A 12,391-nucleotide genomic window follows, 5' to 3' on the forward strand; every position below is an offset into this window, starting at 1 on the left:
CCCAGTGGGCAATCTCCCATCTCCCAAAATTGCAAACGCAAGACTTCATGCTCTTTATTGGAGTCTCCAGGTCCAGTACAAGGACCATAAGAAGGGAGAGCAGGGACCTTGAAGTTCCCAACAACTGTTAATCAAGCAAGCAAGCAAGCAAGCAAGCACACAGGTCACCTTTGTCCTGCGCCCAATTTTGTTTTTGTACAATCCTGTTTGTTCTCAGTAACCAAAATCATATTACCAACATATATAAGCAGAAAAGTTGTTTTCCTTCATTTGCAAGGAATCATGAAAAACAAAGTCGCACTAATAAAGAAAAGTTCCAGCGTGGCAACAGAAAGCAAACTAAAAATGCTTTTGCAGTTCATCAAAACTATCCAGCAACATCAAGTTATAGGAAAACTGGTGCTATTAACAGTAATCCTTCTAGTGGTTAATTGGTTTGGCAACTTCCATGCACATGACGTGTGATGCTAATTATTTCTGCAAAGAGTTAAATGATAACTAATCAGAGGCAGCTACAGTTGCAAATGGCAACAAAATATCTGTGAAAGGAAGAGGAGCAGGTTTGCTCATGTGTGTTGCAGGTAGAAATACTGTTTGTAATGAAGTGAGAGCAGTAGTTTACTTGCTCAAATTAACAAATAAGAAAGTTTTGAGAATTTAAATTCTGGATTAAAATTGATTACTTAACTGAGAAGGGGTTTGTAACAAAAACACTGGGGCCTAATTTGAATAGTAGAGTGCCTGGTATCTGGTGGGCCATCTCATCCTTTATTTCCACACTGTGGCTGCAGACCAAATCACCTGTCAGGAGAGTTATGAGATTCAGGTGAGGGTCAGATGCCTTGTCAATCCCAGCAGGTATATAAGAGGCCTTCGCCCTGGCCAGGCCACTTGGTAAGTGGGATTGTAGCTTGAAGGCTGCTGCTGGTTGAAAGAAGCTGGTGGATATTTGTGAATTCAAGACAGAGTATGAATGTGTATGAATGGAGAGTAAATGACGAATGAATATGCCCTCTGGTGTTCTTCATGGATGTCAGCTGATATATATTTGTGTGAGTGAATTGGAGGCATTGAATGTGGTCAATGTGAAATGCTGTGTGAATGAGACGTGTGAAAAGTGAACATTTATGAATAGTTGAAACCTGTGGGGAAAGCCATGACCATTAAAGTGGTATATTAATGCTTTAAATGTATGGTGTGGAACTGTGGATGTAGTCAAAGATAGTTGTAAGCTTCTTCCTGACCAAAGCACCTCTAGTCTGAATTTGTGAGGAACTTGTAGAGATAAATAGTAAAATAAAAAGGAGTGTTTGTTCATACACTGACTAATTAGCTAAAATACTTTTTTAATTAATAGTTTTTATAAGGGTCGGCTAATATGCTTAATAAAATAATTACAAAGTTTGGAGCAGCATGTATCAGTTCTTAAGTAGAATGGAAGACAAATGTTTTTAGACATTTCCTCAGAAATTATCAATGACTTCCAGAGGAGGGCAGCATTGCTACAGCTGAACTGATAATCTATAACTTTCAGCAGGTTACTACAGGAAACAGAAGGGGGACTGCTGAATAGAGTAGCATTTTCATACATGGAAGACATTTCATAATACCCTGTTAGCTATGTGCAGATGAACATATGAAATGGCTGCAGACGTGTAAATTTAGCTGACCTCAGTTCTGAATTTCAAGAATATCTACACCATATTATTCACATATCGAAATATAAGGTAAAGGGACCCCTGACCATTAGGTACACTCGTGGCCGACTCTGGGGTTGCTCATCTCACTTTATTGGCTGAGGAAGCCGGCGTACAGCTTCTGGGTCATGTGGCCAGCATGACTAAGCCGCTTCTGGCGAACCAGAGCAGCGCACAGAAATGCCGTTTACCTTCCCGCTGGAGAAGGTATTTATCTACTTGCACTTTGACATGCTTTTGAACCGCTAGGTTGGCAGGAGCGGGGACCAAGCAATGGGAGCTCACCCCATTGCGGGGATTTGAACTGCCGACCTTCTGATCTGCAAGTCCTAGGCTCTGCGGTTTAACCCACAACACCACCTTATAGTTCCCTTATTGAAATATACACAGGTGTAATTTTGTCCCTTGCATTATTGACCTGGATGCCCTTCACAATAAGGAGAAATAATACATTACATTCCAAGTGTACATTTTGGGATATACACCCTGGGTAAATTTGTCTGTGTGTGCGTGCTGCTGCCTAATTTCTGTTGTGTTTTCTTGCCTATTTTATCTGTTTGTGGAAAGGCCATTGTCCATATAGTTAATATAACGAAGGTTTCGTTTATTAATGGCACACATCCACACCATGTTTTTAAATTGCTCTTATACCACCTTAATCCACACTTGGTCCTAAAATCAATCCCATCCACACATTGTCCCCCACAAAAGTATTTCTAGGTGTTCAAATTCAGGGTTAAATATGTCTCTGGGGTGAGGGGAATAGTGTGCCTGCCAGAATAAAACTCCTTTCTGTCTGCCTTCCCCCCTCAGTGCTTGTCTGATGCGATCAGCCAAGAGAATGAGTGGACAGGATGGTTTTAAAAGGCCAATATCTGCGTACATTTCAAAACTTATTTCTACAGTGTGTTTCACAAGTTTCCACAATATTTCATCACCATGTAGTTATTGACTAACTTAACTGGTTTGTAGCAAGCTGTGTAGGACCCCGGTGTGTATATTGTTTGTGTAGGCACATATTGGACTAGAATCCATTTCTGTGAATTGCCAATCGAGAATTATTCCATGGCTCACAGTAAGAAGTTGTAAGATGGTGAGGCTGATGTCTGACTGCAAGTAATGAACTACGCCCCACCGTGGCCCCCGGTTGGATGGCCACCGAGGGGGCGTGAGCGCCAGCCAGGTGAGTGGGCAGCAGGGGGCCACGCCCCCTGCTAGCCGGAGCTCGAGCCCCGACCACAACCCCTCCCCTCCCCTTCAGGGAGGAGAGTCTTTGTGAAAAAGGAGTGGAAATCCATGGGAACGAAGGAACAGGACATAGAAAAAGCTGCACACTTCGATTCAAAAGCTAGTCATATGATCCAGTGGAAACTGTACTGTGAACAGTCCCCGTGACTCTCAGGGCTTTTTCGGCCGGGGCCCCGATCTGGTGGAACGCTCTGTCACAAGAGACTAGGGTCCTGTGGGACTTGACATCTTTCCACAGGGCCTGCAAGACGGAGCTGTTCCCCCAGGCCTTTGGCCAAGGCACAGTCTGACCCCCTCTCTCCTTCTGTAATCCTCATAGAACTCTAGCCCAATGGTTGCCATTAATTTGATTCTGAATTGATTTTAGAATGTCTTTTATTTAATTGACTGTGTGATTTTATGTACACAGTGCTATTTTTACTTCTTGTTAGCTGCTCTGAGCCCGGCTTTGGCCGGGGAAGGCAGGATACAAATAAAAATGTATTATTATTATTATTAAGAACAATATGAAGTTTCCAAAGATTTGAACCAGGAGTAGCCAACATGGTTCTCCTGCAGATGTTGTTGGACTCTCAGCTCCCATCAGCCACAGGCACCATAGCCAATGGAGAAGGTTGATGGCAGTTGTAGTCTCAACATCTGTCTTTAACTTAGGAAAACTAAAAAGTAGAGCCCATAATGTAGAAAGCCAGCAAGCAGAGTGACGGCACTCCTCCCCACTTGTGATTCGCAGGTAGTAGTATTTTAGGGCACTTGTTGTGTGTCTCGTCCTCCATTGAATGGTGTAGTTTTGTTTTTTGGTTTTTTGCTCTTTTGGGGATGGGAAGGGGTTGGGAGAATGAGTGGCCTTTGGATCCTGCAGATCCAAGGACTCTTTCATCTACCCCACTATGTCCCATTTCCAGCTCTACTACCCACAGAACACCATTAATAGAAAAGCAGTTCTGATAGAGCTTCCCACTGCTGCACTAGGAAGGTTTTGACCTGCCAACCTCCCATCCTGCTCATGGAGAGGAAAGTCCACAGCCATCTGTTGGTTTCTCAGCCATATCGATAACAGTATTCAACTAAGTTTTACCCACTGAATGGAGACCCATTGAAATTAAATGAACCTAGCTTCATTGATTCAGTGGGCCTACTCTGAGTAAAACTTCATTGTCTACCACCCAAATACAGTCATACTTTGGGTTACGGATGCTTTAGGTTGCGTATTTCCAGGTTGCGCATCGCGCCGAATCGGGAAGTACTGGAACGGGTTACTTCCGGGTTTCAGCACTCGCTCATGTGCAGAAACACTAAATTGCACTTTGCGCATGCGCAGAAGTGCCGAATCGCAACCCGCACGTGCACAGACGTGGCGCTGTGGGTTGCGAATGTGCCTCCTGCACGGATCATGTTTGCAACCCAAATGTCCACTGTACACCTAATAAGGTGCTTTTGCACTGGCAAAGCAGTTCAAGCTGGGGCTTTTATGTTTCTCTTTAGTGCAATGCCACAATTTGCAACAGTATATACCTGGGAAACAAATCCCATTCCCAGCAAGTAGTGTTGAATCCTAAATTGCAAGCGTGGTCGGTCTGTTCTAAAAATAAAATGTTGAACAACAGATTGACAAAAGCAGGTCATAACCCTGAATTCTTGAAGTTTATTGTAATAATCCATTTTGGTAACATTTGACTGCCTTATTCTACTTGGGTAATCTTTTGGACTTCCATAGATAAATTCCAAACACTGAGATGTAAAGTGAGACCCTCCAGAAAAAAACCTCCCTCCCCTGCTTTCAAAATGGTATAAAGGTTGTGACCGTGAAAACAACTACACAAATAAGATATATAAAAATCAAAACATTGTATCGTACAGCAACATTCAATAGCGAATAAGATTATATACATAAATATTTATATAGTACATATATAGCAATGATCACTGTTTCCTGCACTGACCATTTATCAAACAAAAATGCATTTAACAATACTGGTAAGTGTGCTTTTCACGTTCCTTGCGATCTCCTTACACCCATCTGAGTTATAGTGGAAGACTTAAGAACTTCAGAGGAGCTCTGGTAGATCAGACCAAAAACCCATCTAGTCTAGGATTCTGTTTATACAGAGGCTAACTAGACGCCTCCGGGAAGCCACAAACAGGACCTGAGTGTGGTAGTCCTCTCCTGTTCATATCTCCCAGACAAAATGCAAACAGAGATCCAGCTTGTCTTAGAAGGTCTTCAAAACAGAATTATAATTGCAGGATCAGGTTTCCGGCTGGCATAGGCATAATATTTTGCTCACCACAGGGATCCTACCAGAACCAGCCTCCCTCTAACAAGTAAGTGTGCTACAGTGACAAAGATAAGATGCACTTGCTATGAGATTGTTGTCATCTTATTAAGGGTTCCACTCATCCTCCAGTGGCCACCAGGAATACCTGACAAGAGCATAGAGACTTCATATAATGCTCACAATGGCGGCATCACTGCCAATTGGAGAAGATTTGAAGGTCCCCTAGGGCAAGACACAATCTTATTGGTGTGGCTAGTTGTTGTTGATTGTAATTGACAGTAACTGCCACTTGCTGAGACAGATGGGACAGTTACGCCCCACCAAAAGCAACGGCAGCCAGTTTTTGTTACAGGAAAAGGAGATTGCTGAAAGTTATGATGGCCAAGAACTGACCATGCTTGTGACCTTCAACACAGAACACTTCTGTGATCACCTGTCCATATAATTTATTGCTTGATAAGTAAAATACTTACAAAGGGTTGGTGCTCACAACTTGACCGTACTTGTTAACTTTATGAACAACCATTCAACACAATTGTTGCTTTTATTTTCTCTTCCCTTCTGTGTCTATGTACATGCATACACACTATACATACATATATACACACACTCAGTTTTGAGATGTTGATGGTCTTAGCTTTTGAACGACTCCCAAATATCCCAGCCTCTATCTTGAAATAGGGTGCAACATATTCCGCAATAAACCATACCCACAGACAATTTGACAAGGCACTAGGGTAACTTCTGAGCTACTACATTGTCTCCGTATTCTAGAAACTGTGGTTATCAAAACAACAATAGCAGTAACAGTCTGTTTCAAGGACTATATACACATTTTTTTATTCTATCCTGGTCCAGAAGAGTTTGGCACAGGCTTTAATGCATAAATAACAATCCCTTATTAAAGGGCACTTGAATATTCCATAGGATCCTCCTAGTGGCATTACTAGTAAAAGTCTTTGGAATTTTGCAGTTATTGACAAGAAGCAATGTCCCCTTCTATGTGTCAAAAGTCTTTTTCCCTCTTGTTTTGGATGATAGCATTCAACCATTTCCAACACGAAAGAAAAAACAAATATTTTCTATTTTCCTTCCAGATTAATGCTGCTTGGAACCTGGAGAGTTGTAAATCCAGTCCAGGACAATTAGCGTCATGCTTCCAATCATAAAGATGACACCAACAATCAGGAAAACCAGAGCCTGTAATTGAGAAGGAAAAAGAAAAGAAAATCCCATATTAGTGGGGGAAAGGGTTTACGATTTGGCAACACTGAACTGCGGCGCTGATTGCTTCCAGTCTACTTACCCCGATCTTCTGAGGGGACCTGAAAGGTTCTTTCTTGACAATCCGGAGATAAAAAGCAGCAGGAAGAATAAAGATCAGCATTGTGGCAGCAGAGGCACCTGAAGCAGAAGACACAAATGGTTAATGTTTAGACAGCAGCCTTAGAGGACCACCTCTCTCCATATGAACTGACCCAGACCCTGCGATCATCATCTGAGGTCCTTCTTCATGGGCCACCTCTATGAGAGGCCCAGTGGATGGCAACACAAGAACGAGTCTTTTCTGTGGTAGTTCCCTGGAATGCTCTCTTCAGGGAAGCTCACCTGGCGCCTTCATTACATATCTTTAGATGCTGGCCAGAAAGGCAGAGGCCAACAACAACTGCTTTAAATGTATAGTGCAGATGGGGCCTGAGTTTACTGGGACCTACTGACAGGTAAGTGTGTACAAAACTGCAGCGTTAAACTATATATAATAGTTCGATCCTAGGCCTGTCTATTAAGACGTAGGCATAAGTTCAATATGGTGAGGTAAGGTAAATGACCCCTGGATGGTTAGACCAGTCAAAGGCAACTATGAGGTTGCAGCGCTCATCTTGCCTTTACCTTTAAGTTCAATATGACTCACCTCCAGGTAAGTGTGTATCGGAAGGTGAGTTTTAGTTCTAAAAGGCATGCCTGAAGCGAAAGGTCTTGTTTAAAAGGGCTGGTTTCCTGAAATCTGTCATATCAGACCTGGTAACTGATTTCGGAGCGTGGTGTTCAACCTCCAAAAGGGAGCATTTTATTGGTTGCCAACAGCCTGATTTTGGTCTCTGTGTTAGTTATGGGATTGTAAAGAAGGCCACGTGGCACACACAGCTCTGTCTTTCAAGTGAGGGGGATGGCCTAAGCACTGAGAAGGAACAGCCTGGAGGTTGTCAGCATTGACCCCACCCCCCAAACCCAGGGTCTGTGTGGCCTGAGGTAGCTGCCCCACTCTGCCCGATGGTATGGCCATCTTTGCTCCTACTGCACTGAATTCTACAGTACAGGTGTTTCGACAGACACGATTTGTTTCCCCTGGAGGCATAGTAAGATAAGTAAGTATTTTGTTCCAAAGCATACCTATGAATCCAAAGATGTCTCTAATGCTAGGGACAAAAATAACTAAGACGTTGTTGAAGGCGAGGATTGCTGCAGCAATCAAAAAGTGTCTTATCCAACTGAAAGGCCTTCCGGGAAACAAGAGTGCAGTAACCGAAGTACGAATCTGTTAAAAGGAAAAGGAAAAGAAGATGTTAACCAGCATATTTTATCATCTTAAATTTAGAACTGATGCTGGGTAATTCTGCAGCAAAAAAAGAAAAAGAAAAAAGCACCCTGTCTTTCTCTTCATCTTTATAAGCATTCCCTTTTAGTGATGAAAATGTTTCTATTCCACCAGGCAGTTAAGAGTACATCTCCCACAATGGTCTATCGATATTTATTTTAATTTCTTTTTGCTTTTAACTTGTTTTTAACTTTTCACAATTTTATTGTTTGGTTTTATCTTTTCATATTGTGGTAAACCACTCCTACAGCAGTATATAAATCTTTTTCATAAATAAAACAAACCAACAATGCTAATAGTTTTATGACTAATGTGTGTACTTTGCAGCAGAATTTGAAATATTTGTAAAAAGTATGTAAATGGGAGATAAATACTTTGAGGAAAAGATGTTTCTGCTACTAGAGGAAAATAGCACACGTTTACTTTTTTTCTTTTAGTAAAAAAGAAATGTAACATGCAAAAGTCCTTTGAACCTCTCAGCTCAGTAACAGTTAAGTACATGGGGGATTTTTTTCCTCATTCTCAAAATTATTGTAGGTTATAAAAAAAAGCAGACGCCTTTGCTCTCAGTGAAAAAAAAAGTGCATTGTAAGTACTCGTACACTCGATCATTCAATCTATAAATGACAGATATATGTCAGTTTTGTTTGGCCCTGACCTTGCAAACCTCCCAAACCTGAACAGCTTTCCTACAGCTTTTGTACTTGCAGAGATAATAACTAGGTAAAAGGTCAAGGCAGCTCCACTTGGCAACTGCGGATAGGGTTACACTTCAAGTCCTTCGCATAGCTGAAGAAGCAAAAATCTCTAAGTGCAACAGGACAGCACAAACGGCTAGCAGATCAGGGGGTCAATTCAGAGCCGTGCTGGATTACCTAATTGCCAGGAAAGCATCCAAAAATGTTTTTGTTTTTTTTAAAAAAGAATTTGACACTTGATATTTCAAAAGTAGTCATCATTGGAAAAATCAGAAGTTTGTTTGACTTCCTTGTCCTCTGCTACACATATTTCCCCTATTTTTCTGTCTCTTTATATTATTTATGCCGCCTAAAAAGGCCCTTGGAGAACAACAATGTGTCAGGATAAACTTGATTCACTTTCCCTGTTGTGTAGGGAAGGAGACATGCTTCGCTGAGGAACTTCTCCAGAATTTTGCAATCAGAAAACATAGCAATAAGCTGCTATTTCAGTTTCAGCATACATGTAAGTTTTGTGACATTTTGGAGGAACAAAACCGTATTTTATGGTTTAGGCTTGTTTTTTATTTTGAAGGATATGGGGGAAGGCACCACAATCTTTTCTGTGTCTGGGGACTCTAGAGGTTTTAATCTGACCCTGTCCATAAACATTCCCTCTAGTACCAATGTTTGGGAGTAAGCAAACTCTTAAATAGCCAAAAATGCACCATCCAAGTGCAGGAGGAAGGTAGTATTCTGCTCAGGGGAACTTCAAGGTTTGAAGGAGTTAAAAAACTTTTAGGGGGGATTCTAAAAAAAGGGGGGGAGAGGGTAAATCGCACATACACCCAAAGCAGAATAGCCCAGTGAGAATCAAATGTGCTCTGGAGTTACAGAAAATCTGAATATCTAGTGGAGAAGGGAAAACCAAAGAAGAGAATGGGATGGTGTTCTGGAAGAGGGATGAATGGGTGTCTGGAAGACTAAATCCCCCACCACATCTTGTTACACTTCCCACTTCTCCAGACTAACTGGAGCTTTTTTTTGGAGTGATTCTGTCACTTCAGAATGACCTTCACAATGTAAGGCTCACAGAGGCATTATGCCATTTGGATCCATGGGGAAATATATTATTACTCTCTGAATTTGGGGGGGGGGGAGGTAGGGGGAGATTACATAGCTTATCTGGACCCTATGAGCATGAGAAAAAACGAAGCCTTCAGCCTTGCAGTGTGATATTCCTTTAAGGACATTGTGTAACTGTAACTTGAGAAACTCAGGGGAGCTGATAGCTGTTGTAGTGTGCAAGCTGAGAGGCTCTAACACACGTTGTTGGGGATCTGTCAACAATTCAAGCTGACATGAATGCGCCTCTGCTTTCATACTTAGTCACCTCCCTGGAGAAAGCACATGTGCGCTTATTACTTTGGGAACAGGAACAGCAACAAATATATGGCCCAAAGTCACCAACAGCTACAGCAAAAGCGGCACTGAGGCTTTTCCTTGAACATCTGCCGTTTCCCCTTAAATGCTTAAAAAGAGATAGGAACTGCTACTACCAGGCAGTTGAGGACGCCTCAAATTCTCTTATAAGCTCTCTCAAAAAGAGGTTCACGTGGGTAAGTGTAAAGTGGCTAAATACATGTAAAAAGGAAAAACAATCACCGGGTGCATTTCTTCTTGATGTAATTGGGGTGGTTTTTTGTGTATCTCTCTCTCCCAGTTTGTGAATAATTATTAACACTTGATTTTAGTGGCTTTGACAGGTGGGTATTACTTTCATAACATGATATGTTTATGGGGCAACAGGGATAAATCACAAGTCTAGACTAGAAATAGGGTTGCCATACATCCTGAATTTCCCAGTAAATAGTGTCAACAACTTTGAGTTTCATTTCCCCCCGAAAAACTCAACCAGGGTTGTGACTGGTCTGATCAAAAGATCCCCCATAACATGGAAAAGCAGCTACATGGCAACAGTTCAATATCCAGTCTGTAAAAGGTCCTGTGGTATGGGCTGCTCAAAGATCATTTAATAACAGTCTCTTGACTTACAGGGAAGAGGACTATGGGCACAGTCAGGGTCACAGCCACAAGTACAGCGAGGCGAACCATCAAAAGAAGGGTGTCGAAAGTGTACACTTTGGTGTAGGTATGAAGAAGCTCATCTTCCACTTCGCCTGCAAAAAGGAAATGAAGAAAGTCAGCTTTCTCAGGCAGTCTCATGTCCACTCAGGGCCAGAGACATATATGGACACACGTGATTGCAATTTGAGAAGTTATAATTGATATAATGGATATTTCTATTATGCTATGTTGTTAACTTTTGTTTGTTTTGCTGTTGTTTTGTTTAAAGGAAATCAATAAAAAGAAATTAAAGAAAAAAGAAAAAGAGAAGTTATAATTGACACACCAGACAATTATTTAGCTTTGGGAGGCCCAGATCAGAAATACACTTAACCATGTTAAACACTAGCAGTTGTTTTTGTTGCCTAACTTGCTCTAAAGCTGCAGGGCAAGCCACTGTCCTATGTGTTGTACTGGAGGGGCGGGCTGACCCCGCTCCCTGGTGGCCCATGCCCACTCATGATTCGCTGATTAGGCAAAAGTGGGTGGAGTCAGAGGCTTCCTTTGCTGCCTGGGAAACAGTCCCTGGGATTTCCAGTGTTGGATCTCAGCTCATGGTGCCCATCTCAATTACTGAGAGAGTTTTGACTCACCATAGAAAGTCAGGTAGCCAAACAGAGCAGCAAGGAGGTACATGGCGAGCATCCCAGTGATGGAGACATTGGCAACGCTTTGCATACGTTTTCGTGATCGGCTGAATGGGAAAATGGAAAAAATTAAATTAAAAATACACGTAATGAATGAAGAAGCCATTACTTTCTTGAAAAGACTAACCAGCTCAAGTATTTGTGTATACAGCAATTCCCTTTATAGCAATTCCTCTTATTGAAGGAGTGGGGAAATGTGGGACTCCATCTCCCATCAGCTCCAGCCAGCATGGCCAAAGGTCAGGATGATGGGAGTTGTAGTCCACACACCAACGACCACCACCACCAAATGTCTTAGTGACATGACTGGGGGAAACTGAGCCCCTGGCAGAATTAATTTGGCCCTTGGGCCAGGGGTTCTCCATCCCTGAACTAAAGGATATAAAAATATAAAGATAATAGCAAAAGCAATAAATATATGAGGAAAATTAATAGGGGAAAATAATTCATTAGTAGGAAATCAATTAATTATATTTTTAACTATAATTAGAAAAGGAGGGGGGAAGGTTTCAATAATGAGCCTATTTTAAGTAGAGTATATTGATGAGAAGCAATCTTACTTTTTCAGTTCACTGTAGATGGGTAGCACTTCAGGGTGGCACACAAACGCAAAGGCCAAGATCGGTATTGTATAGGCAGTCTAAAACAAAAAACAAGCATCCCTGGTTAGTTTTTTCCACATCTCACTGGGCCAGTTTACTGAGCAAAGTATACTGCAGCTGTTCCAGGTAAAGGTCTAGACAAGATGGAAGCCCTGAGTAGGGGGACCGAATGAAGGAACGCTATACAATGGCTTATCAAAAGGATATCTTGTGTATAAATTTGGGGAATCATAAACGCAGCAAAGAGATGGCATAGCCACTGGCCACCACCATCCCCTGTGTACTGCTGACTCGAGGGTAGCCAATGTTGCACCCTCTAGATGTTGCTGGACATCCCATCAGTCTTAACCAGCAGGTCCCAATCAGTATTTATTAAAAGGAGACAAATAATATCAATCTAGATAGACACCCAGTGGGTCTTTGGTCTTCAAGAGGAGCCCAGTAAATGGTTCACACTGGCATAATGACTGGGGCAATCTGCAACTCCCAGAATGACTCTGTGCAATAAAATTCTGAGC

The 12,391-nt window shown here is 42.0% G+C and overlaps 1 protein-coding gene across 3 annotated transcripts in view; it reads right to left on the reverse strand.

Moving 5' to 3' along the window:
- Positions 1–4,570: 4,570 nt before the first annotated feature.
- Positions 4,571–12,391, reverse strand: part of SLC38A4 (solute carrier family 38 member 4) — a 35,395-nt gene continuing 27,574 nt past the window's right edge. For all 3 annotated transcript variants that reach the window (XM_028746250.2, XM_077934672.1, XM_028746251.2), the window contains exons 11-16: positions 11,832–11,911; positions 11,218–11,318; positions 10,553–10,677; positions 7,616–7,760; positions 6,531–6,628; positions 4,571–6,424 (exon numbers count right to left, since the gene is read on the reverse strand). In XM_028746250.2, coding sequence (XP_028602083.2) covers positions 6,323–6,424; positions 6,531–6,628; positions 7,616–7,760; positions 10,553–10,677; positions 11,218–11,318; positions 11,832–11,911 — 651 coding nt within the window. In that variant the 3' untranslated portion in view covers positions 4,571–6,322. The remainder of the gene's footprint in view (positions 6,425–6,530; positions 6,629–7,615; positions 7,761–10,552; positions 10,678–11,217; positions 11,319–11,831; positions 11,912–12,391) is intronic.

The sequence above is a fragment of the Podarcis muralis genome, chromosome 10 (genome assembly GCF_964188315.1).
Source record: "Podarcis muralis chromosome 10, rPodMur119.hap1.1, whole genome shotgun sequence".
Lineage (NCBI taxonomy): Eukaryota > Metazoa > Chordata > Lepidosauria > Squamata > Lacertidae > Podarcis > Podarcis muralis.